Here is a 27,633-nt window from a genome sequence, read left to right as displayed (position 1 = left end):
ACACAAACCTCAAGATGGAGTAAAGGAAAAAGAAGAACGACACCGAGGTCGTGCCCTCGTGCGCTGGCGCGAGAGGCTCGTGTGGCACAGGAAAAGCCTGCTCGCACTTTCGAACGCGCCGGGGGCCGTGGCGCGCGCACATCCGAGCATCTCTCCGAAGAACGGGCCTGGCTTAGCGTCAGCCATGGGAATCGATGTACCCAGCGGCATCCGAACTTATCGTCTCCTCCACGGCGGTGCATCCGCCTTCTCAGAAGCGCCGTCACCCCAGAAGATGCCTTCGTCCATATTGCACGACCTACTTCCAGAGAAAGCCAAGGCCGACGCGTCCTACACGTTCGGCTACTTGGCCATGGAGGACGTCCTCCCGAGGAGCTGCGACCCTGCGGTCAAGACTGTGAACATGGCTGCGGAAGAGGCTTGCAGCAGCAGCGCCGCACATCGGCGGAGACTGGTTCCGAGGGCCGAGTGCGACCGGTTCGTTGAGATGGACGTCAAGGACAACCTGTCTGAGTACATCTCCATGCAAGGACCGTGCACCGTGCAAGGAGCTGGTCACCAGGTGGAGGACGTATCGAAGGGCACCGGGCACCGAATGATATACAGGTAAAGATAATTGGGTCTTTTGTGCGCCATATCCAAGGGCCGTTACGAATATCCTCAGTTTGTGAAATGACATTTACTATTTGCTATGTCCTGCTAACAAAACGTAATTGAGGTTATTTATTACTGTGCCCTATAAGGAAAGTATAGCTGTAGTAAGGTGTATCAGCCAGGGTGCATAAAACATATTGATTTGCGTATAGTAATGCGATTTATTGCCGTGCTTATACACCTCACATTGCGCTAAGCCAGCAACAGTATTTCGTGTTGTTGCAATAACTACGCTGTTGTCGCAGAGCGATGATAATGTAGTCACAGAAGTGAAATAAAAAGAAAACTCTAAATGCCCTCGCCGTCCGTACACAACGCACCGTTTCGTTCACATTTTAGCACAGCCTGATCTTGAGACACCTGCGTGGTAGTTAGGTTCCTTCTTGATATGCCCCTTTAAACAGTCGCACGCATGATTAGCTGGCGCATCCATGTTGCTGCTTTTACCATGCTCTGACCTTGATGTGCGCTTGGGCGTCGACACTTTTCCGTTGGTCGCTTCACATTAGGCGGTGAAGGCAGATGAAGTCTTCAACCACCTTCGGGAGGATGTACAGCTGCCTCACGCTGCCTCACAAAGGCGTAACATCGCAATGGTGCAAACTGCACATTTAAAAATATATAACAAGAATAAAAGTGATCAATTAAACACTGCGCTAAGTATACCACTAATGTGTGAGTAAGTAGCTTAAACAACCCTTGCAAATATTGCATCAATTTCATGTAACCTTTGAACTCGCGTGTCACATTTGCCCGTAAGAGATGCTCTAACAGGTTTACAGAACAACGGTACTTTTTTTTTGTTGCAGAGTTAAGAATCTTCATGCTTAGTGCTTATATATATCTTTAACGTACCAATTTCTGCAAAACTAGTAAAAGCTCATACGCCCTAAACCGAAATTCTGCTTGCGCCTATCGGAATGTAAGCGCACATAAAAGAATCAACTCTCATGCAAATCGGTTGAGCTCTGTTGTCTAATCACAACATTTCTGCGTTTAGAGAAATAGGAGTTGGTACTGAGCTAAACCCTCCTCTTTAGTCGCCGAGCTCAAATTGCGGTACCGCACGACGTCATTTTCTTTGCGGATGCAAATACGGTTCGCGAGAAATGTATACATTTTTCAGAGAAGTCAGAGGACAACCACTCCTGTTTCTTTTGTTTCTTTCATCTTGCAAGTAGTGCCACTTGCTTCGCTAGTTTTGCACTTTCGCGGTCAATCTCCTGCACCGGTCTCATGCGCCAAATGCACCCGGGACGTCGGCACTATATTGCGGGCTTTGCACTTTAAGAGATGTACATGGGCGATGACCTGCAGGCACAAACCTTTCGGTAGTCATAATCGGAGGAGATATTCTCGTGCGACCACTATCAGAGATAGTGCCACTTTCGCGAGATTTCGTGAGGCTCAGTCCACGTGCGCCAACGAGGAATCCTTTCTCGCGTTTGGCCTGCCCACTATACCGCCGCCGCAAGTGATCGCCCGAGAATACATCTCCAGAACTGGGTTTGACAAAGGCTTCAGAGTCCACTTTTATTTTATTTATATATTTACACATACGGCCAATCCCTCATGGCAGTAAAACTTCTTCACAACTGACTGTAGTATTTTCCATAAATAGACGCGCAACAAATCAGACTGTATCGTGTATTGAAATTTCATTTTACGGAAGCTACGAAAAAACGGAGCATTGAAGTCAGTACAATCGATCGAGCGGTAGAAACGCAAGGTGTGTGTATGCAGCACTGCAAGAAGTCTACATAGAAGGACAGGGCTGCAGTTCGCTCACAATGCAAGTAGCGCTCATCGGACGCACTAGTGAGATGACATGTCGCGTCTTGCGTACCGCCGACGACGTGCCCGCCGCTAATCACCGATTCTGGCGATCCACCTTGTCTGCGCGGAGGCACCATGGAGACACCCACATCAGTGGTAATGCACGCTCGTTTCTCTAAGGGGAGCGCCGCGACCGGCGCTATATATGCACGCGAAATTTCGTAGAAAGAACAACCACGGGTCAGGGGAATCACGCACCTGTCGGGCACGATTTATCCGCCCTCGAGTTTGGTACCTAGAAAGAAGTCGTCGATCGGTTTACGCGAACACAGCAAGTATTGCGTACTTTCGTCATTCACTCTTTACTTGGCATCTACTTAGCAGATGAATATGAATGCACCCTTTAACTGCCAAAAGAGGGTTGCACAAAACTTAGTCGGCGCGGTGTCACAAGAGAATGCTCTAGAAGCGAAGACGGGATATTGTTGTGGTGGAAAGAGATTCCATTCAGGCTCCTTCAATGATCGAGGCGCGCTTAACATTTTAACAAACGAAAAAACTGCACTCGTATACACTTTGCAAAGCGAGAGAATTCCTGCAGATGCCGCCTAATGAATTCTAAACGCAGCTCGGCGAAAAATGAACAGCTGAGCTGCCCTCCACTGAATCTTGGAAGAAAGGCCGCAGCAGAAACAATTTCCTTTTCTTTTCCTTGGGAAAAAGCAAATTTTGCGTCCTATGCCTCAAGAAGAAACTGTCCAGTAAACTGGCGGCAATCACATCGACCAGGAGTGATTTATGAATAGGCCGAACAGTAGCTATTGGTCTTTCAGTGCTCTGGTAGACTTGGGTAAGCACTGGCTGCACAGCTCATCCGAAAACGCCATAACTATACAAAAAAGGAAACGTTTTATTGAAACAGCTGCAGTCTTTGGCAAGTGCGTTTCAAACGCTGTGTTCAGTTACGGCCTGTGTTGTCAACGCATTTCGGAGAAGCAGATTACGCGTGGAGTTGAAGCTGCCGTGAGTGGGAATCACCCCGACAAGGATTGGAGCGCAGTTGCTTGGCCCGATTACAGGTTCGAGGTCTTGGGCTGCAGACCACACATGCACCTGCGCGACACGCTGCCGCTTCGGTTGACGACGCTGAGCTACTGCAAGGCCGAGTGCAACAGCGACATGGCCGGGATGGCTACGCCAAGCAGCAGCTGCCTTTGGAGGCTACGCACGAGGTGAGGCTAACTGGGGCCGTATCCTGAAACGATCCCCTTCGGCGATACTATCGGCTCGGCCACGCCTTCACCATCTGCGCGCACTGATTGATTGTTTTAGCAAAAACGTATCAGCTGCCTAATGCGATTTTGCTCAACCAGCCAATTAGCGCATACCTTACGGCAATACTATCGCCGAGGCGATAGTATCGATCATTATATTACGTTTTTTTATTAGTGAATCGTGAGCTAAGTAATTCTTTTTTACCTCGGTTGCACTTACGGTTGTAGTATGTAAACTGGTACGGTTCTATACATGTCATATGTTCTATGTATTGTCTATGTGCTGCCCCCCTTACTGAATGCCTTACTTTGAGGCCTGCAAGGTATTTTTATATAAATAATAAATATATACTCCCTTAGGATCCCATGTATACTTATGGAGGGCATCGTGTCATGCGTTCAGACAGACGGACGGACGTCTGTCCCGGGGAAGCACCCATATAGTGCTTAGTCATTAATACTAGCTGGGGAACCTGGTTGCTGCTAATTGGACACGCTCAGTTTACTGTCATCTGTGTATCGGACCAAGCCAATGTCCCCTGACCTGGGCGGGCCCCGTCGCTTCACCAAGTGGGGGCCTTTGAAAATAGCAGCGTGGCACCAGTGTTTGTATCGGGATCTCATGAAGGTAGACGCCAGATGGCGTCGTACGGCAACGTGCGCAGGGCAAGGAGTTTGGTCGCCTGGTACTCCGCCCAGTTGGGGAAAACACTATAGTTTTCGCGAGCTCTAGCCCCTACCTAGGGTACCAGTCTGCGCACTGCCTATATATTTAGGTTGTGCAGGATTGCTCGTTGGCGGCGCGTGATGGTGCGGCAGCTGACGGGCCTTCGACGCGTTTCGCCCAGGTGGTGCGGTCGTCTTTGTGTTTGTAGAGCTGCGCTCGAATTGGTCCAAGCACTGGATGTAATGGCATGGTGCCGAGAGTGGGGGCGCTCGATTCTATTCCTACTCCAATCCGCAGAGTTGTGGTTTATGTGATTCCCCTCCTTTTAACTCGTCGGAATTCTGACAGTTGGACCATTCCCACTCCTCGAGTGGTTGAACTAATCTATTCCAATCGTCCAATTACAGTAAGTAAAACGCTATTGGTACAATTCCTTATTACTTGCGCCACCTTCCCCCCCTCCCCCGTCCCTCTTGCGGGCCTATTAACTAACACATATTTTTGACCTGTTCACAACGTTACAAGTAATGTCACGTACTATTTTTCCCACGAGAACAAACACGCTATAGGGCCTGTTGTCCTTGCAGTGCATTGTTGCCGGTAATCTCTTTAACATATGTACACTGCTCTTAACCAGGGCTGTTTCAGCAGTAATCTTAGCCGTGCGGGCTGAAATCGCAAATAAATGACGTGATCGAAAAATATGTTCTGTTGTTGCACTTTTAAAACAAATGTCTCCAAGACATGTCAAATTCGTTATAGTTGGCCGTATGACAGGCTGCAAGCCTGTGATTTATTTGGTCATCTCTTCCGAAACACCTCCCACATAAAAAAAGCCAAGAGTCAAAGCAAAGGCTTAGACACTCTCTAGGTTTCTCCAAACAAAAGCTAAAAAATTATAAAATAGAAATTGTAGAAAAAATAGAATTCTATACAGCAGTTCTACTTTTGTAGACTCTAATCTATAATATGTCTATCAGTAAATGTCTATAGGCTATCAATAGACATTTGTCTATAGACATTCCATAGACTTCAGTCTACAAAAATAGAACTCTATGCAGCAGCTCTACTTTTGTAGACTCAAATCTATAAAATGTCTATAAGCAAATGTCTTTATACTATCTATAGACATCTGTCTATAGACATTACACAAACTTCAGTCTACAAAAATGGAGCTATATACAGTTTTCCTTTTGCAGACTGAAGTGTGTAACATGTCTATAAGCAAATGTCTATAGGCTATCTATAGACATTTGTCAGTAGGCATTCTATAGACTTAGCATAATAGTCTACAAAAGTAGAACTGTATAGTCCTATACACTTTTCTCTATAGACATTCTGCAGACATTTGTCTACAAACATGAATTTTCATTAATCTATAAACAGTTTATAGAGTGTCTATAGACTCGCACATTTTTTAGACTAGCTACAAAAGGGTAAGGTCATAAGTTCATAGACTGTCTGTAGAAAATTCCTGCAGATCGGTCTATAGCTAATGCATAGACTTTAGCCTTACACTATTTGTGGACTGTTGTCGATACAGGGTGTCCGAGCTAACATAAATTCAGTGAAGCTGTTCAACGAAGAATAATGCAAAAAAAGACAGTGCAGTAAGATCTGAATTTAGGACTTATAGTGTGCAGCCGTCAGAGATATGGCTTGTAGGTCTTTTTATTCTAGTATATCTTGCACCGGGTTCTTTTAAATCTTTTATTTTCGTTGCCCAGATTGGCTAAAATAGCCGGGATCGACAACCTATATACTAGCTATATAAATAATATATTTTGCCAACTATGTTTCGATTATATATAAACACTCGCTGCTGGGGTTGCTAATAAGCAGTTTATTGGAAATGTCTCTAAATATGTACTGCATCCGGCATGCATATGGGAACATACCCAGGGAACTGTACATAGAAAATCATGCATGCGGTTGGACGCGGTCGAAAAATCTCAAAGGCATGTAGCCGGGAATCTCTATGGAAGACTGCACGAGTATTTGTGCACGAGAACATTTAAGAAATATTACAGTTGCATGCAGTTCAACCGCTTAATCGTACGATATCTGTTAGCTATCTGTTATCTACAAGTTAGTTAACATTTTCGTTTACATATGGCGCCACAAAAAATTTTGAATGTGTATTATGTATGTTGACGTGTTGCTTCTCATCTGTACTTATGCATTAATAACGATAGGTTAATAAATCTCCTGAACCAGCTGCACTCTCATATGTTGCATAAACAGAAAAAAAATTTGCCCTGCTGCGCGACGAATATTTCTTCAACTGCGAGGTTTTTCTTTCGAGGAACCTATGGGTTTCGTTTGTAGCAATTGCTACGAACGGGTGGATGTCGGATTTTTCCTTTATAAATTATGCTACAGTATGAACGGTACGTTTTGTTTCAAGACAGGTTCAAGTGACACATAGCGTATTTATCCAAATAATAAACAAATGCGAGAATCCCAAACAATTCCTATAATAATAATTGCTGAAACAAAGATACCCGGCTGGAATGTGCACATTTTTTCGGGTATTAATGCAATATGCCCGTGCCGAACGAACATGCTGCGAATAGTGACTGCAGTTTTGAACAATCACGTTATGAATTGCAATTTATTTCCGCTTAGAACAGTCTGCATGGGCTCTTTCCTCATACTCCGAGATGAATACATTTGCCACAATTTCAGTAGAATACTCATCAATGGGGGGGGGGGGGGCGGGTATTGATAAGGTTACTTATCAGCTAAAACATGTTGCGGTCTCTTAGGTCTGTTGATAAGGATAGAACAAGTGCAATGTATGCTAAATTATTTTAATAATATGTGCCTTATCTACTAAGAAAAGACCACCAAATGGATAATCTGGCTTGTTTTTTTTTTTCTTTTCTACAGCGCATGTAGTATACAGTCTGTAGAAGACGGCACTGAACGCAACATTAATGAAAGCCGGAACACTTATTACGCACGACAAGGGCTTCATACCATGCACGATTGGCGAAATGCGACTCTGCGTCAGCAGCTGCCTAGTGATTAACAGCACGTAAACTGCACAACGCCGAAGCATGGAAAGGCGCTTAACGCTTTTCAAATAGCCCAAAAAATAACTTCTGCTGCTAAACTGTTCATAAAAGAGACAGAACAAAAATGAAATCTTCCAACTATCGTCAAACGCGATGCCTTCAGTTTGAAACCTGTAAAGGTGCTTCCCCGAGCAACTAATTTATTGTTCTCTAATTCTTTCGGCTAAGTTACGGAGTAGCGAGTGACTGAGCTTATCGCAGGCTTCATGCTGTTTTCTACTTCATCTCACACCTTACCACAATCGGTATACGTGCAGTTCGCTCAAGTTAACATGGCCTTTGGTGACGCGCCACCCCATGGCCTTCATCGGCTGTGATATAGAAAACCGTGGAGAACAATTCGAATTGTAAAGAAGTATACGGGGATTTTCACTTAAGTTGAGCTAGTCTTTGCAATATGGAAATGCTACGTAGCTGGAGAGAACCCAGATAATGTTGTTTGTCGTCGCTTGGAGATTTTTTTACATTCCCCCTGATTAGATAGTTAGTGTTATTATAATTTCTCAATTACTATAATTAGATAAAATTGTCAATGGCTAAATGTAGAGCAACATGAGAAACTCCCGATATAGCTTTCTGTTGCTCAAGACGTGCTCCATAGAAGTGTTTTTCCCGAACATGAAGACGCCCGCGATTACAGGCAATGTGCCTCGAGCGGCGCGTGTGTGTGTGTGTGTGTGTGTGTGTGTGTGTGTGTGTGCGTGTGCGTGCGTGTGTGCGTGTGTGCGTGCGTGCGTGTGTGTGTGTGTGTGTGTGTGCGCGCGTGTGCGCGTGCGTGTGCGTGTGCGTGTGCGTGCGTGTGTGTGTGTGTGTGTGTCTGTGTGTGTGTGTATGTGTGTGCGTGCGTGCGTGTGTGTGTGTGTGTGTGCGTGTGTGTGTGTGTGTAGAACTATGTAGGCTGGGAATAGACAAAAAGAAATGTACACATCATCATCATCATCATCGGCAGCAGCAGCAGCCTGTTTTATGTCCTGTGCACGACGAAGGCCTTTCCCTGCGATCTCGAATTAACCATGTCCTGCACCAACCGATTCCAACTAGCACCCGCGAATTTCCTAATTTCATCGCTCCACCTAGTCTTCTGTGGTCCTCGATTGCGTTTCTTTTCCCTTGGTACCCATTCTGTAACCCTCATGGTCCAACGGTTATCTAACCTACGCATTACATGACCTGCCTACCTCCATTTCTTTCTCTTGATGTCAATTAGAATGTCGTCTATACCTGTTTGCTTTCGGATCCAAACCGCTCTCTTTCTGTCTCTTAACGTTATGCCTTGCAATCTTCGTTCCATCGCTCTTCGCGCTGTCCTTGTTCACAAGCTTCTTTGTCAGTCCCCAAGTCTCTGCCCTATATGTCAGCATTGGTAAAATGCCCTGATTGTGGACTTTCCTTTTCAATGATAATGGTGAGCTTCCAATCAGGAGCTGGCAATGTCTGCAGTATACGATCCAACCCATTTTTAATCTTCTGTGAATTTGCTTCTCATGATAAGGGTTCCCTGTGATTAATTGACCAAGGTAAACGTAATCCTTCACAAACTCCAGAGGCCGACTGGCGATCCTGAACTCTTGCTCCTTTGCCCGGCTATTTATCATTATCTTTGTCTTCTGCATATTAATATTCAATCCCGCTTTTACACTCTCTCTGTTAAGGTACTCAATCATTTGTTGTAACTCGTCTGCATTGTTGCTGAATAGAACAATGTCATCGGCAAACCGAAGGTTGCTGAGATATTCGCCGTCGATCTTTACTCCTAACCCTTCCCAGTTTAATAGCTTGAATGCTTCTTCCAAGCACGCAGTGAATAGCATTGGAGAGATTGTGTCTCCCTGTCTGACCCCTTTCTTTATGGGTATCTTCCTGATTTTCTTGTGTATAATTAAGGTACCCGTAGAACTTCTATAGATATCTTCCAAGGTATTTACGTAAGCATTTTGTACTCCTTCATTACGTAATGCCGCTATGACTGTTTGTATCTCTGCTGAATCAAATGCCTTTTTCGTAATCCATGAAAGCCATATTTGAGGGGAGGACTTACGGAGTCGCCATCTGTCGAAAGCGCCGCCCTTGCGTAGTATGAGGGATCACGCTTCGCGCTCCTCATAGGTTTGGCTTACGGCGCTTAATAAAAACATTACGTGGCAGCCCTCCTGTATATTTCTGGAAGTACTCTCAAAACGAGGGAACCTTTGTCGATATAATAGTCTTGGGCAAACTGAAAGCGCAGCATTATTTATAGACGCCATCTCTTTACCGAATACGTACAATGAAAACCGCTGCGCGCGGTCGCCGCGATGGAGTCTCCCGAACCGGCTTGCGTGAAAGGTCGGCACTCGCTGAGCGCAAACTATGTGAAATATGTTCTTACAGAGGGTTGTCCGTATAACCAAATGGCGCATAACAGAACGAAGCCTCAATGCATGCAGCGATCGCACGTGTTCGCAGCGACCGGCTGCGCATCTGCATGCATGTCCGCGCACAATGTTTTGCTTTCGCTGTGAGTGCGTTTTCGCACCATGCCGTGAGATTTAGCCCGCAGAATATGAGCATTTGACAGTCCACAAGTAACCAATGTTGCATGGACGTTATCAGAGCTGTTCAAAAACAATTTCGTTTTAACAAGAGACTTCGACGCCTACGGCGCTTGTGATGTACCGTCGCGACGATTCAGTATTATTTTTCTTCTAATTTCTTGGACGTTTCAATATTATTTCTAAAGTTGCGTCCCACTGTATGCACTCAGCGGGCAATTTCGCGCTGATTTTTCGTAATCCAGTGCGTTAATTCATAACACAAACATGACCATATGCCATGTCTTTGTTTAATGTGTTTCTTACCACTCCCTTTCCATTTCCGTAAACTTCCCAGTGTCTAGCATCAACAAGTTCATAGGCCAAACCGTCGTGACATTAGTCGGCCAGCGAGCGCGGGCGAACGTCTCAGTGCGCGTTTTCTGCTACTGTGCTTGCTGCATACCCGAGTTGTAGCTGATGGCTGTTTGCCGGTCCTAAGTTTCGCGAGCCAAGCTTCACGCAGCTTCGTGTCCTGCGGCTACGTGTGAATAAGGCTGTCACCGGGGCTCCGTTGCGCACGTCCGGCCCTGCATGTGGCACCGAGCCGTAGCCTACCATGCTGCACGCCTCCAAAGGCAGCCACTACCTATTATAGTGATTTCAAATTTTGTCAAGGAGACACCCAAGGCGTGAAAGCCTCAACGCTTAATCAGAATCGCAGCGCAGGTGGGACTTTAAACTTTCGTTTTCAGCTCGCTTCGGCGCTTCCGAAGTAGCCGACGCGGTCGCTGTTTCCACGTGATCCCTCATACATGTCACGCTGACGGTGGCGCCTGCTTTTCCAGTGGTGGAGCTCGCCCGCAATCGAGAGGGTGATTGTACTCAGCGGATTTCTCCATTACCTGATTAATGACATGGATGGTGATCCATTGTAGAGTGTCCCTTCCTGAAGCTAGCCAGTTCCCTTGGTTGACTAAAGTCCAGTGTTGGCCTTATTTTTTTGGAGATTATTTTGGTAAATATTTTATATAATACTGGGAGTAAGCTAATGGGCCTATAATTTTTCAATTTTTTAGCGTCTCCCTTTGTGTGAATTAGTATAAAATTTGCATTCTTCCAGCTTTCTGGGACCCTTGCAGTCGATAGACGCTTCTTATAAAGAACCGCCAGTTTTCCATGTATTATGCCTCATCCATCTTTGAATAAATCGACCGTTATTCCATCTTCTCCTGTCGCTCTTCCTCGTTTCATGTCTTGCAAGGCCCTTCCGACCTCATCGCTAGTTATAGGAGGAATTTCTGCATCCTGTTCATTACTGTTTCTAATTGAGGTTCCCGACTGCTCTGGGTACTGCACAGGCCAGCATAGAATTCTTCCGCTGCTTTTACTATATCTTAGAGATTGCTGATGATATTACCCTGCAATGCCGCCTCCCCACCTGGCACTCAATCGGGAGGAGGCCGTAATCCTAAGGCAAAAACAGACCGCGTTCACTCCTCGCCCCCGCAATGCTGCACGTGCTTCACCCGGAGCTCTATCCGAGTGGGGTGAGCGGTGTTTGTGCAGCGGGTCCAGTGGACCAATGGCACATCATTTGGGACTGTGCCATGTTCCCGACAGCAGCTACCTCCAGGTTTTTCCCGCCCGAACTGCAAGGTGCACTGCAGTCTGCAGACATGGACACACAACTATGGGCCGTCCAGAAGGTCCGGGGTGCGCTCGAAAAGCACAAGCCCCATGACCCGCTACAAACGGGCCCAACTGGGGTAGTGCAGAATAGGGCATAATCCCGGGTCGACGCTTGTATAGCGTCACGACACGATAAACCTTCGTTTGCCGGCACTTTATTAATGTTATCCCTATCCTACTACCCTGCTTATCTTTTAGTGCATACATCTTGGTTTATCCTATGCCAAGTTTCTTTCTCACTTATTTCGGGCTGCGTCCATTTTTTACGGCTTCTTCAGCCTTTCTCACGTTATAGTTTCCAATATCGCTTATTTTCGCCTTGTTGATCAGTTTTGGCAGTTCCGCGAATTCTCTTATCTCTTTAGTTGAACACTCTCATTTTTCGGCGTTTCTTTATTAGGTCCTTTGTTACTCGGGAGAGTTTTCCTACTGGTTGCCTTGGTGCCTTGCCTCCCACTTATATTGCTGCCTCTGAAGCCAACCTAGTTACGGTTTCATTCATTAGCTCTATATCATCATCTCTCTCTTCTAAGGCTGCATACTTGTTTGCAAGTACCAGCCTGAATTTGTATGCTTTTACCCTCACTGCCTCTAGGTTGACCTGTTTCTTCTTGACCAATTTTGTTCTTTCTGCCTTCAAATTGAGGTGAATCCTAGCCCTCACTTACTTATTATCACTTCACTTTACCCTACCTATCACTTCTAAATCCCGCACTATGCTGGGATCAGCAGAAAGTATCAAGTCAATTTCATTTCTTGTTTCACCGTTAGGGCTTTTCAAGGTACACTTTCTCTTGCTACGCCTGCTGAAAAAGGGGTTCATTATTCTAAGCTTATTCATTTCTGCGAATTCTACCAGCATCGCTCCTCTAGCGTTCCTAGAATCAACGCCGTAGTTGCCAATTGCTTGTTCACCCGCCTCCTTTTACCCCACTTTTGCACTGATGTAGCCCATTGCAACATTATACTGAGTTTGCACTTTTCTGATCGCTAATTGAACATCGTCATAAAACTGGTCTACTTCCTCATCATCGAGACTGGATGTTGGAGCGTAGGCTTGTACCACCTTTAATCTACACCTCTTATTGCAGCTACCCTCTCATTAATGCTGTAGAAGTTGTCAATGTTGCCCGCTATGTCCTTATGGATTAGGAATCTTACCCCGTATTGCTTCGTATCTAGGAGACGTCTATAGCAGAGGACATGTCCGTTATTCAGCAATGTATAAGCTTCACCAGTTCTTCTAATCTCATTAAGGCCGATGATATCCCAAACAATGTCTGATAGTTCCTCAAAGAGTCCTGCTAAGTTACCCTCACTCGAGAGGGTTCGGGTGCAAGGGTCAGTTTCCGTTGGCGGCCTGTCCGGACCCAGAGATTCTTAGCACACTCTGCTGCGTTACAGGTCTGCCCGTCGTCTTGGTCAAGAGCTCCGCAGCTGCTGGGTACTGAAGGCCATTAGGTAATTGAGAGAGCCATGTGTGAGGGGTTCGCCGAATGCTGCACCAGGGAGGCCATTTCCTTTTCTGGTGAGGGAGTGTCTTGTTGAAGCTTAGTGGGCCTTCCTAATTTGGTTGTACCTGGATTAGTACAGCCCTACTCGTTTTCAGCATCTTTTGCCGGTGACTGGCGTCACTCCAAGCCGGCAAATGCTGTGTACTGGAGGATGTGAATTTCAAGCTCACCATCATAGAAAAAAAAGACCTTTATCAACTTTTGTCTACAGACAATCTATAAACCCGTAGTAGACAAAAGTAATCAATACCTTACCGACTATCGTCTATAGACATTCTATAGACAGTCTATAGACAGTCTATAGACAAAGAACCAATAAGGATAAATGTAGACTGCATCGAATTTTGTCTACAGGTAATCTATAGGGCGAAAGTAGACAAAACGAAACAAATATCGACTTCTATCTACAGACAGTGTATAGAATTCGAGTAGACAAAAAGGAATAGAAACTTTATCGGCTCTCATCTATAGAAGACAATAGGTATAGAATGGACAAAAGCCAATAGAGGCTGTATTGACTGTCATCTACAGCCAGTCTATAGAGCGGACATAGACAAAAAGAAACAAACGTCTTAGCGACTTTTTCTGCAGACGGTCTATAGAATGCCCGCAGACATAAATAAATAGAAATCTTATCGACTTTCGTCTATGGACTTTGTATCAACAAAAGACCAAATCTATAGAAAGGCAAGGTCGTCTATAAAAAGTACATAGACTTTCTATTGACAGACCAACCTCATTTTTCTAAGGGGCAGGCCACGACACGGCAGCGGTGCACTGCATAGATTAATGCACATTAACGGTACTCTTCTATCACTGAGAAAATCGTACCATTGGTCACCACGCCAACTATATGCCCCGGTAGCGTGGGCCAGCTACTCATTTTTGAGACGCACCGGTGGTGTAGGCTAGAGTTATTGTGGCAGTACACATGTTTCGATGAGTGTCGACGTTAATGCGATTGGCAATGAAGCAGTGTAGCAATACACTGTATAGACACCGCAGAGATTCGTCATGCGTTAAGCATGTATGCAGCCTGGCTCCTCTCTCGCGCTTCGCTCTGGACGCACTGCTCCATCTAGCGCCACCACAACGAATTTCTCGTGTGGCGCACGTGTGCATTAAAATTCACACAATATGTTCTAAATACTTATCACACGAGTTCGACTCCACCCACCATCGGAGAAATTTGTGACTTTTGTCGTTGAATGACAGAGTATATACGAAGTGGCATGGCAAATACACAGTGAATCAAGTTGGCGTCACAGAGGTTCATTGAAGGTCGCCATATACCCAGTTACACATAGCAAGTGACTCAAGTCGGCGAAAAATACGTTCATTGAAGAGCGGAACGTACTCAGTAACCGAAGTTGGCCGTGAAAAACGTTTATTGAATAGCGACACATACCTTCTGGCACATTCTGCGATATACACCCAATTACCAAGTTTGCGGTTAAGAGGTTCATTGAACAGCGGCGTGTACCCACTTGCACACACCGAATTACCCAAATTGCCATCAATGACGTTTGATGTGTGGCACATGGCTAGATTCACGAACCCTGTAACCGAAGTTGAGGTGAACAAGGTTCATTGAAGAGGTGCACTTAAGTAGTAGCCCATCCCCAATAACACAAATTGGCGTGAAGCGGGCTAACTCATGAGCGGCACATATAAAATCTCACATACACATGACCCAAGTGGGCCCGACTATTGCTTTCGAGCCCGGTTCCCTCACCACAACGGCGCGATGCTCTAACCAGTAGACCATGAACTACCCAGTGATCCAATTTGGCAGGAAAACTGTTAGATACGCGGCCACACAGGCAGCCAGATATACAGACCGACAGATATCCCCGGCAAAATGCGTGAAATATCCTAATAATGCTAACCGCATTTGAAACCGTAGAAACCACCTCGCGATGACTATCGACGGTAATGGGTTCAGCATTGAATTAATACAGCAAAAAAACGTATTGTCACCGTCATAACCAGTGGCACATACCAAGCTTGCACAAGTCTGCTTCAAATGCCGTTCATTGATGAGCGGCACGCACTTACTGGCACATACCTAGTGCTGCATGTTGGTGCCAAAGAGTTTCATCGAAGAGCGGCACATACATAAATACAACATTCCCACATACTCAGTGAGTCAAGTTTGTCAGACGGTTGGTTTCGAAACCAGTTCCCCAAGCATATCAGCCCGATGCTTTCGCCATTCAGCCTTGTATTACATAGTGACCCGGGCATGCGAGAAAAACGTTAGATACAAACATACAAAGATACTTTTTGGTGTTCTAGCGCAGAACTTGCAAAGCAGCAGACAGAGACACGAACGAAACAGGCTGTTATGAGAGGCACCAAGCTCCCATGGGCAGCATGACACGAAGGTCAGAGGTATGGGCTGAAGGAGATGCTGACAGTGACGAGGCAAGAGGTAGGCCAAGGAATAATGCGTTTACTTCTTAACGAGGACGAAGTACGATGACGAAAAGGCACGGAACGCCAGAGGCGCCGGCCTTTTATGTACACCGGAGGAGGAGGTTGCAGCTCTGCACTACCGGGCGCGTGCAGTGTGTCCAAGAAGGGTGCCATCAAGGGAGGGAGCACTGCGCGTTCCGACATGGCCGCATCTCGGCGGCGAAGCACCTTCTCAGGGAGCGGTGTTTGGAGTCTAGCGGTGAAGCATCACCAAGGAAGCCTTTGCGGCTGAGGGCCGCCGTGCGTTTATGACAAGGCGCTAACTTCCCACTAACGCTTAATGCCAGATGTTCTGAATATATACTGAAAAATATACAAAAAAGAAAAGAACATAACGAATCAATTGATCATACCAACGCGTGTGCATTACTAAGCGCTTGTTACCAGCTGCCTTCAATAAAGGTTTATTTCGCAAGTAATAAAAGAAGCGATGAGCTGACGCACTACTAATCCTCATTATTCATTACCGTAGCTTCAACATTCACGCGCGTGCAACCATCTTTTTCTCTGAACAAGACTGCAGTGTTGTCAAAAGACGGAGCACACCCACAATCACGGGAGTGTAACACCAATTTTCCTTGTCCTCCCTTTGTCGTGTTCCTGCCGTGCTCCTTTGATATTTTCCCAATCCGCCGTGGTTGCTCAGTGGCTATGGTGTTGGGCTGCTGAGCACGAGTTGGCGGGATGGAATTCCGACCACGGCGGCCGCATTTCGATGGGGGCGAAATGCGAAAACACCGGTGTACTTATATTTAGCTCATCAACATCAGCATGGTTACGCCCACTGCAGGGCAAAGGCCTCTCCCACACTTCTTTAACTACCCCGGTCATGTACTAATTGTGGCCATGTTGTCCCTGCAAACGTCTTGATGTCATCCGCCCACCTAACTTTCTGCCGCCCCCTGCTACGCTTCCCTTCCCTTAGAATCCAGTCCGCAACCCCTAATGACCATCGGTTATCTTCCCTCCTCATTACATGTCCGGCCGATGCGCATTTCTTTTTCTTGATTTCAACTAAGATGTCATTTACCCCTGTTTGTTCCCGCAACCAATCTGCTCTTTTCTTATCCCTTAACGTTACACCCATCATTCTTCTTTCCATAGCTCGTTGCGTCGTCCTCAATTTCAGCAGAACCATTTTCGTAAGCCTGCAGCTTTCTGCCCCATACGTGAGTACTGGTAAGACACAGCTGTTATACACTTTTCTCTTGAGGGATAGCGGCAACCTACTGTTCATGATTTGAGAATGCCTGCCAAATGCACCCCAGCCCATTTTGAGTCTTCTGGTTATTTCAGTCTCATGATCCACATCCGTGCTCACTACCCGCCCTAAGTAGATGTATTCCCTTACCACTTCCAGTGCCTCGCTACCTATTGTAAACTGCTGTTCTCTTCCGAGTCCGTTAAACATTACTTTAGTTTACTGCAGATTAATTTTCAGACCCACCCTTCTGTTTTGACTCTCCAGGTCAGTGAGCATGCATTGCAATCGGTCTCCTGAGTTACTAAGCAAGCCAATATCATCAGCGAATCTCAAGTTGCTAAGGTATTCTCCATCAAATTTTATCCCCAATTCTCCCCACTCAAGGTCTCTAAATACCTCCTGTAAACATGCTGTTAATAGCATTGGAGAGATCGTATCTCCCTATCTGGCGCCTTTCTTTATTGGGATTTTGTTGCTTTCTTTATGGAGGACAACGGTGGCTGTGGAGCCGCTATAGATATCTTCCAGTATTTTTACATATGGCTCATCTACGCAATGATTCCGTAATGACTCCATGACTGCTGATGTTTCGACTGAATCAAACGCTTTTTCGTAATCAATGAAAGCTATATATAAGGGTTGGTTATATTCCGCACATTTCTCTATCACCTGATTCATAGTGTGAATATGGTCTATTGTTGAGCAGCCTTTACGGAATCCTGCCTGGTCCTTTGGTTGACAGAAGTTGTTACTGATTCTATTTGCGATTACCTTAGTAAATACTTTGTAGGCAACGGACAGTGAGCTGATCGGTCTATAATTTTTCAAGTCTTTGGCGTCCCCTTTCTTATGGATTAGGATTATGTTAGCGTTCTTCCAAGATTCCGGTACGTTTGAGGTCATGAGACATTGTGTATATAGGGTGGCCAGTCTTTCTTGGACAATGTTCCCACCATCCTTCAACAAATCTGCTGTTACCTGATCCTCCCAGCTGCCTTCCCCCTTTCCATAGCTCCCAAGGCGTTCTTTACTTCTTCCGGCGTTACTTCTGGGGTTTCAAGTTCCTCTAGACTATTCTCTCTCACATTATCGTCGTGGGTGTTACTGGTACTGTATAAATCTCTATAGAACTCCTCAGCCACTTGAACTATCTCATCCATATTAGTAACGATATTGCCGGCTTTGTCTCTTAACGCATACATCTGATTCGTGCCTATTCCTAGTTTCTTGTTCCCTGCTTTTAGGCTTCCTCCGTTCCTGAGAGCGTGTTCAATTCTATCCATATTATACTTTCTTATGTCAGCTGTGTTACGCTTGTTGATTAACTTAGAAAGTTCTGCCAGTTCTATTCTAGCTGTAGGGTTAGAGGTATCATACATTGGCGTTTCTTGATCAGATCTTTCGTCTCCTGCGATAGCTTACTGGTCTCCTGTCTTACGGAGTTACCACCGACTTCTATTGCGCACTCCTTAATGATGCCCATAAGATTGCCGTTCATTGCTTCAACACTAAGGTCCTCCTCCTTAGTTAAAACCGAATACCTGTTCTGTATCTTGATCCGGAATTCCTCTAGTTTCCCTCTTACCAATAACTCATTGATTGGCTTATGTACCAGTTTCTTCTGTTCCCTCCTCAAGTCTAGACTAATTCGAGTTCTTACCATCATATGGTCACTGCAGCGCACCTTGCCGAGCACGTCTACATCTTGTATGATGCCAGGGTTAGCGCAGAGTATGAAATCGATTTCATTTCTAGTCTCACCATTCGGGCTCCTCCACGTCCACTTTAGGCTAACCGGCTTGCGGAAAAAGGTATTCATTATGCGCATATTATTCTGTTCTGCAAACTCTACTAATAACTCTCCCCTGCTATTCCTAGAGCCTATGCCATATTCCCGCACTGACTTGTCTCCAGCCTGCTTCTTGCCTACCCTGGCATTGAAGTCGCCCATCAGTATAGTGTATTTTGTTTTGACTTTACCCATCGTTGATTCCACGTCTTCATAAAAGCTTTCGACTTCCTGGTCATCATGACTGGATGTAGGGGCGTAGACCTGTACTACCTTCGATTTGTACCTCTTATTAAGTTTCACAACAAGACCTGCCACCCTCTCGTTAATGCTACAGAATTCCTGTATGTTACTAGCTATATCCTTATTAATCAGGAATCTGACTCCCAGTTCTCGTCTCTCCGCTAAGCCCCGGTAGCACAGTATGTGCCCGCTTTTTAGCACTGTATAAGCTTCTTTTGTCCTCCTAACCTCACGGAGCCCTATTATATCCCATTTACTACCCTCTAATTCCTCCAATAACACTGCTAGACTCGCCTCACTAGACAACGTTCTAACGTCAAACGTTACCAGGTTCAGATTCCAATGGCGGCCTGTGCATGTTAAGGAACCCCAGGTGGTCCAGCTTTCCGGAGTCCTCCACTATGGCGTGCCTCATAATCAGCAAGTGGTTTTGGCACGTAAAAAACCACAATTTATTTTAAATATTTTCCCACATTTGTTATTTATTTCTTAAAACAGAAACTGCAGCGGCAAGCGACCCAGTGAAATCTACCTCTTCAAATTTGTGTGCGTTTAGTATCTTCAAAATAACTGAGAACTTCACCATGCTTCGCATACACTCAACGGCTAACTGGTTGAACCGGACCGGGTTTGCCCGGCCGGACAGGGCCTGAATATATTGGGCCCGGTAGAGATCCTAAAGGACGCCCCGCGCAGTGCTCTTCGTTGCGATACAAGCAAGGTTTATATGCTTTCTGAATAAAATCCACCATTTTACAAAATGTTTCATTATTCTGACGAAATTCTGATTATAGTGAAGCAAAGTACAATATAATCTTACACGGTTGCACATGTCATGCGTCCAGCTAGCTCATTCTGTTCCTTTGAAGACTAACACGAAGCGAAAGGCGAAACGCATTGATATGTATTGCGGGATGATCTATTTTTTTTTGTTCAAAGCCACTGGAGCGTTTACGAACACCATTTTTTTCAGCACGCCTCTCTACCTCTTCTCGCGTCTTCTCGGTAATAGACAGTGATTGAAAAAAAAACATCGTGTGCTTTTCGAATCAACGTAGACTTGCGCAGGGTGTGACCGTTTGTTTTTAGCCTCAATCCTTGAGTCGTACAGGTCAAGCTGTTGTCTTTCAATGCAGTTCAAGACTGGAATGCAGAAATTCTCCCGGGTCTTCAAAAGCGTAGACTACCGTGTTCCCTATAATTACCGTGGCAGAGGTAGTCACCTGTAGGTGAATACTAAAAGAGCCGATATTGAGTAAAAATTGAGAACTGTAATGAATTTAACAAGTCTACTCTAGTCTAATTGGCAAGTTTTCCGGAATTGTAGACTCATTTAAAATGGACACTGCCTTTCAAGGACTACGTGCCCATTCGATTCAAACTACAGTGCGCAATCTCGGGCTCCCATTCCACTGCCATGCCACCTTGCCGACTGGTCCATCATTTCGCTTACATTTTATACCGAGTGTTGGAAAATGTGTGGAATATTTCCAGAATCATTCCAACTCCGGCGTTCCACTTCCCCATGGCCTGGTGGTTGCCGAATCATGGAGTGAGGGGAGTTAGTTTATTCTACTACTTTTTGGGAGCTCATGCGTCGCGGAGCACGGAAGCCTAAAACCACGGCATTTTTTCACATTTTTGTTGCTACATTGAAAGTGCTGCAAAAAATAATTACACAGGACATATCGGGCTGAAAAAGATTCATTGAGAGCTGTGAATGACTTAACCAAAGCTTCCTCGTCGAAAGACATATTCTTAATTTAAAAATTATTATCTTCTTTATCTAACCTTCTCTGGCCCGCTATGTAATTACATAACAATACTGTCCCGGTGGCTGAAGAGGACTGAATACCGAACTCTGTGGGAGCTCATATTCTATATTGTAAACTCTGTTTTTAACAATTTGGCTAACGTTATTTGGAACACCATGTATAGCATGGAAATTCGACTAACAAAGTATTACCATTAAACGCACTATTATTGTGTGTAAATAAAGAATAAATAATGTATATTACCTTCACATATCATTCTACTTATAGGTATCACAAATATCACTTAATGGAATAGTGCGGGAGATTTAGTGGCTTCTGTGAATTTCTTGTATTTGTCACACATGGCCTATCCTGTTATAGGGGCACTGGTTAAGTACCACTCTGACACAGAGACGTCAAAGCCCTTGGTGTATCTACACATGCCTATTAGATTTCTCTGCATACACTTTTCCTTGCTCCTATTCCTTGAACAAACATCTAAAATCGCCTTGGTCCTCGTGACATCGTTGCGAATCATTTCGGGCAAAACTTCGATAATCTTCTAACGTCATGTGACTGCGGTTAGGCCTTCTTGCCTAGAAGAGACAGATAAATGTTCAGTTCATTCATCAAACTAAAGAATTTGAAATAACTATGGTTTCCTCTGCAGCATAATACGTTATCCGTACAGAAACACCCTTATTAGCCGCTTCAGACACGCCCGAATACTCGAATAGTCCTACACGGTCCGATGGGGCTTTCAATCTGCTATACAAAATATTTTATTTCCTGCGTGTGCCGCATGTTACACATTTCATTTCATTTCATCTATTTATCCTTAAAGGCCTGAACGCATTACATAAGGGGGCATAAGGGCATAAAGATCATGTGAACTTCAATGATGTGAACAAAAATGCAAGAGTACACGCCAGAAATACAGTCAGTGAAGTGAAAAATACAATTGACAATACGTTGAGTAAATGAAGGTAAACAGTAGAAAAATATGAGAGCTGGTGCGTATCTATTAAGACGTGTTAAGTTTATTAGGATATTAAGAGTTATTGATTCTCTTCGTGGCTCAGTCGCACAGAATCGCACAATTTCCTCTTCTTCCGGCAGGTTGCCCCGGCCCAGGGTTGCCGGCCGTACGGCGGTTTAGGCTCGGGACGCAGCGCGATGTCGACCGGAGGCGCCCGTCAGCTGGTGCAGCATCGCGCTTGTGCCGGCCGTCATCTCGGCAGCACCGCGTCCCAGCTGTCCCTGCGGAACAGCAGCAGGTCCTCCGGGCGCTCGTGCTGCCTCCCGTCCTGTATCGCCGGCAGCCGAGGAGCTGACGGTGCGCTCGCTGCTGTCACCGTGGCGGGCAACACCCGTCTCTTCACTGGACGCCTTGAGGCGGGTTCTACACCCCGCCACGCTGAGCTGCTGGTCTCGTTGGCCGAGGCTTGTCGAGCACGCTCGCGGCTACCGCTGCGAGCTAGTCTCGGCGCCGCCGAAATCGGGACGATGGTGCAGCGAAGCGGGGGCGCCGCTCTCTTTCAGCGCCTGTGTTTATCGTTTGAAATTTTTTGGATTTTCGCAATTTATTCGTTTGAATGTTTTATTGTTCTGTGTGCTTGAAATAAACGTTATTGTAATTGAAGTGGCGTTCCTAAGAAAGATTCCGCGATCCCGCTTTTAATGCGGGACGCTACGGGGCAAGAAAAAAGGGGGGAAAATGTCACTTCCTTCTTACTGTTCCTCTCATTTTCAATACTATTCCTGGGAACACCAGCAACGAGAGCGCAATCATTTCAGAGGCTACAACGTGAAGTGGACAGCACCACGTAATCACTTGCGTGCCAGGCCAGACGAAAGGTACTGTAAAGCAATTCGGCTCTGGCCTACTCAAACGAAATCTTGTTCACACTAGGATAAAGTTCACTTGGAATTGCACTAAGGCCCATTGCACTTCTCGCTAAGAAGTCGTGCCAACCTTTCTTTCGGAAATTCTTTGGAATAAGTGCAGGCCTGAATGTTATCTCAACAAAAAAGATCGAGTGCAGGTATGCACTGTAGTGTTCCTGGTCGCTGGCGCCGTTTTCTGTCACCCTACCATTACGGAGTGAACGAGGAGCAGTCAAGTGGTCTTTACTCAGTGGGAACTGTTCTTGACACTTCTCGCGAATTTCACAGCCACGATTATGGTGCTTGCAGTAATTCCGCCATTATCGTCACAGTGTTTTGATAAGGAGAGGCATCGCAATGAGTCATTACGTGTATATGCCTCAAAACTTCCATCACCCGGCCCCGTAAGTATGGTCTACCAGTCTGGAAACTTCCAGACCAATCAACTGGGCAATGCTAAGAACAACAATACCTTGCGATCAAAGCTGCCGCTTCGGAACGCGGCGAACGAGGGAGGCATAAGCCATCACTCAGAGCCAAAGAAGTTCAGCTAAACCGTTGCCATAAATGAAACTTTATCGTTGCTTTATACATACTGTAGTCAAACGTAGCTAGGTACAAAATAGGAGCGGTAATACGCAAACCAAAGAATATCAAGTAATACACTTGGTGCAATACCAGTACAGTACAACGCCATAATACAGTGCTAGAAAATAATGGAATGCAGTACTAAAACAATCGAGTAGGATGGAAGACAGCTCCTCATGGTTTTTCTATATCCACAACGTTTGCTGGCAGCCTAGCTGTTACAGCTTCGTGCTTCTTCTAAGGAAAACGATTACTGAAACCAGTTTGTGAACCATTTTTGCTCTACATGTGTATTATGTTTCTTTCGTGTAACATACAGTGTTGTCTCGCGCATGTACCGAATTTTTTTTCATTTAACACATGGTCGCCCACTTTACTGTGAAAGAGAGTAACCCTGTTGTTATTTATTCTTGAATCAGGAAAGGATAAGTTTGGTAGCTGATAAAGTGAACATACTGAGTATTTTCTACTGTAAGAAGAGGAAATAAAACGCGCGCCGTTGAACCTGTTCCAGTTGTGCGATACACGTCTGTGTGTGTAGGCCCCAGGCCTCGCAGGGGCATTCAGCTATCGCTCTTACCAATTCGTAACATGCCAGCTTCGTTTCTGGCGTAGTGTATTTAAGCATTCGTCTAATGTAGCCTAGTCTTTTGTTAGCTTTACGAACTATATGTATTGTCCAGACTGAATTCGGTGTTATGTGGATCCGAAGTGTTAGTATTCTGTTACTTTCTGCAGTTACAAAGGACGTTCCGAAAGTAGGTTTCGTCATTTTTTTTTTGTAGGAGAAGATGGTACACCAGGTGAAACAAACAATCGTCATAAGAATTGATCCACACCCGTCGCTGGTTCAACGACGGAAGGAGCTACAGCGGAGGAGGAATGACGCATGTGCAGAGCGCCGAAAAAGAGAAAGTAGCAGCAGACCGTCGTGCCCGAGGATGTTCGAGCATAGAGTTTCCTACAATATATCAGAGGGAACTCTAGCGCTGCAATCAATGAGCCACCATGGGAATGACGCGAAGTACATGGCTTTGTCTGATCTTCGTGCTTGTGGATTCAGACGTTCTTGTTGATTCGTTTTTCCGCTTTGTATGCCTTCATTGTAAATTTCACAGCAATCTAAACTTTTCTAAGTGCCAAAGTCGCCGCCAACAAGCAAAACCGCTGTTAATTGCAACGGTTAAGCTTGTCGAGGTGGCCAAATTGAAACGCGCCAAGCGTCTAAAGGCACTGGCTTCCCCGCGATCAATTCATAAGGGAGTTATATGTTGTTTGACGATACATGCCTCCGTGGCGTAATGCTTTCAATATCGGGAGTCTGTGCTAGAGGTCCTGTGTTCGAATTCTGCCGCCGGATAATTTTAATAATGTGTACCTAATTATTTATTACCCAGCACTTTGTTGAAAACGACGAGTTTGCAAACTCACGAAGCCGTTTGAAGCCAGAAGGACGAAGCTTAGGCAAATCCATGTTCTTCCCATAATTCCTATGCTGGCTCAACCACTCCCATTGCAGCTCCCGAAGACACTAGCGCCAGAGTTCCCCCTCGTTATTATTCTATGAAACTGTATGTGTTCTAGTACACATCACGATGGCAGACAGACGTTTGCTGACAACGTGGTCGCCAATGGGAATGCGTATTGTTAGCTGGTATGAATGGGCACGTTGGACCAGTGTGTCCGTCATCCATGAACGCCTACAGATCGTGTATGGTGAAGAGGTCAGGTCTCAGGCCTTGCATCGCAGGGCACCAAGCTTTGCCAGAGTGTTTTCTTCAAACTGATTGCACGCTACGACAAATGTCTCAATGTCGATGTCAACTATATGCAAAAATAATGCAAGGTGCCCAGTCCATCATTCCATGGCGTATTTTCTTTTGCCAAAAAAGTTTACGTCTGAAAATTAATGACGAAACTTACTTTCGTAACGTCCCTCGTATGTCGAAGGATACCGTCATCGGCCTAAACCATAAAGTCCGCTTGTGGGCTACGTTTGATAAATCATGGCACAAGGTGCGGCTCTACGCATTTGCAAGGTGTTGGCGTGGATTACAGAGCATTATAGGGAATGAAGCGAAGGGAAACACTAAAGCTTGTGACAATGTCCCCACTATTTGGTGCATGACGATGTTTCATGAAGGCTGCGGTGATAGGTAAACCAGCCATGACATGGCGATCGCAGTGTTCTCAGTTTATATTGTAACTAAGATTATATGGCCCAATATGATTATACACAAAAAAACTGGTCTTTCAGTGCACACTTCAACTCGAAATTTCAACTTTAGGTCACTGCCTCTAAACGCCTCCTACTGACAGAGACACTCATCTCGCCATTGCTGTATAACGTCAGGAAATGAGAGGCGACAGTTGGGTCGTCTGCTTTGAAACAGTTCGAGACCACATCGGAGGTCTTGGTCCCCACTCTCTGGCGTCCAATGGCCCTGCAAAGAGGTCGCCGTCGAATTGTGCCCGCGATTCGATGCGCCGACGTCACATGCCTTAGAGGAAGCTGATGGTGCACCCCTGCATATAACACTTTCTTGTAAAAAAAAAAAGTTATTGACGCAGGACATAGCTCTATGAAAGCGACTGAATGTGTTGTTTTAGGTTGTGGGGATTTGGGGAATTCGACGCACCATTGCGCAGGCGCATTTCACCTGTTCTGCAATCCCTACGCCTCACTTCTTCACTCGCTCCGAACCAGAGTTCAGCGGTGGCGCTCCACTAGCGATGGTTCGCGGTGAGGGCGGAGCATGGGGTGGAGCTTCGACGTCACGAAACGGCCCCTGGCGGCTACTCTCGTGGGGTTAGCGTGCCTGTTCTCCCTCGGGACTGTACCGGGTACGTACATGCTTCCTCTCGTCCGCCGACACCTTTGTGACTAGGTCTGAGCTCACGCACGGTGCCTTTGCCCGTGCGGGGAGCGCGTACCTCGTGTTCATCCTGTCCGGACGCTAAGCCGAAGAACGGGTGCCTAGTGCTCGCGCGAGGTCGTACCACGCCGAGCCGCACTCATCGGAGGCCCAATTCGAAGGAGATTGCCCGAGTTCTCGCGAATTGGCCCATTGGTTGTCGCGAGAGCAAGTAGCATAGCCGCCGGGACTTTTCCTAGTGCCGTGTCCCAGCTTCAGCCTGTGCTCTCGCAGCGACGTGCTATCGGCGTCCCTGACTACATTTTCCGCCCTTGGTGGGGGACCCCTTTGGTTCCCCGCCGCCTTGAGACCAGGCGTTTGTGCAATGTCTGGTGGCGCCAGATACAATAAACTGTATCAGTTAACTCAGGGCAATACTGTGTTCTTGCGTGCGTCGCCCTTTTGCCCTTGCGGCCTGAGCTCGCGCGCAGCGGCGCTCGAGGCGACCACTGACGCAGCCCTGTGCCTCGCTAAGCTCGAACCCGCGGGAGTCAGTACTTCTGTGAGACCCTAAGACCCCACAAGATTTCCGGTGTGAAGCCAGGCACAGAATTCAAAAGGTAAAAACTTGTTTAAATTATCTTCTCTCTTTAGTCGGATATTTATACCAGAATAATTGCAGCTGGTAGAGGACCAATGATCGGACACTCTAAGGTCAAATAATTGTGCGTATTTTAAACCACTTAAAGGCTCAATTAAAGATCAATTCCACCGGTCTACCACACGTAATCTAGAACAAAAGAAACTCAACGAATGTCGTACTGATTGCGTTAAAACGAGTGATACGTTTAGAATTCAAGTCTTGTTATACGAGTGACATAAATTTAGAATGTACCCCCCAGCAGCCGCGGTATTAAGTAAATACTGCCAGTAACTGAGTATAAGCTTTATCAACAGTTCTGTTCCTAGTAATTTCTATTCCTCATATGTCCTCACAGTACTTCTGCAGCACATCGACCCTTTATTTTCCTTATTGATATGTTGCGAAGAGCGAATTTCATACTTGTATAATTAGATGTGTTTATAAGATGTGCCTAGTTGTGTATATGTTACATGTAAATTTACTCTAACGCAGGAGGTTATTTATTAACCAAAGTGCTCTCTGTACGCTTATCAACTTGCTGCCACTGTATGCCAGTTTTCTTCGTGCCTGAATACCTTGGTAAGATTTTATAGTTAGATAAATTGATTGATTGATTGATATTTCTTAAAACGTGGCTAACGCCACCCAGGACACCCCATTTACGAATGCAAAAACAACGAGTAGATGGTGATAATGCTTAATTTTCTACAGCAAGTCCAAAGGAAATAATTATTCTTATGTCACAATTACTGTAATCACATTGATGTTAGCAGTTTGTTGGCAATTCGCGCCTGGTTCTTGTTTTCTTTTTTCTTCTTTTTTTTTTACGGAGGTACGTCACGCATTCGTGCAGTGGGCGATTGTCCACTAATTCAGAGCTTATGTGAATTGAATATAGAAAAGTTAAGGGGAAAGAGAAAAAAAAGGATAAAGGCGATTTGGAAGTTGACACTTACGGCAAAAAATGTCATGCTGTGAAAAATAGAATTAAAAAGAAAGAATACAAAAATGTATAGACAGATAAT

At 45.5% G+C, this 27,633-nt stretch overlaps 1 protein-coding gene across 1 annotated transcript; it reads left to right on the top strand.

The window, feature by feature from the left end:
- Window positions 1-22,019, top strand: LOC142570671 (uncharacterized). Its single transcript, XM_075679027.1, has 3 exons — window positions 1-606; window positions 3,510-3,662; window positions 21,755-22,019. Exons 1-3 carry the CDS (start codon window positions 185-187, stop codon window positions 21,792-21,794), a joined length of 615 nt encoding a protein of 204 aa, XP_075535142.1. The 5' UTR covers window positions 1-184; the 3' UTR covers window positions 21,795-22,019.
- Window positions 22,020-27,633: the final 5,614 nt, after the last annotated feature.

The sequence above is a fragment of the Dermacentor variabilis genome, chromosome 1 (assembly GCF_050947875.1).
Source record: "Dermacentor variabilis isolate Ectoservices chromosome 1, ASM5094787v1, whole genome shotgun sequence".
Taxonomy (NCBI): Eukaryota; Metazoa; Arthropoda; class Arachnida; order Ixodida; family Ixodidae; genus Dermacentor; species Dermacentor variabilis.
This window is presented reverse-complemented; position numbering and strand designations above follow the sequence as displayed.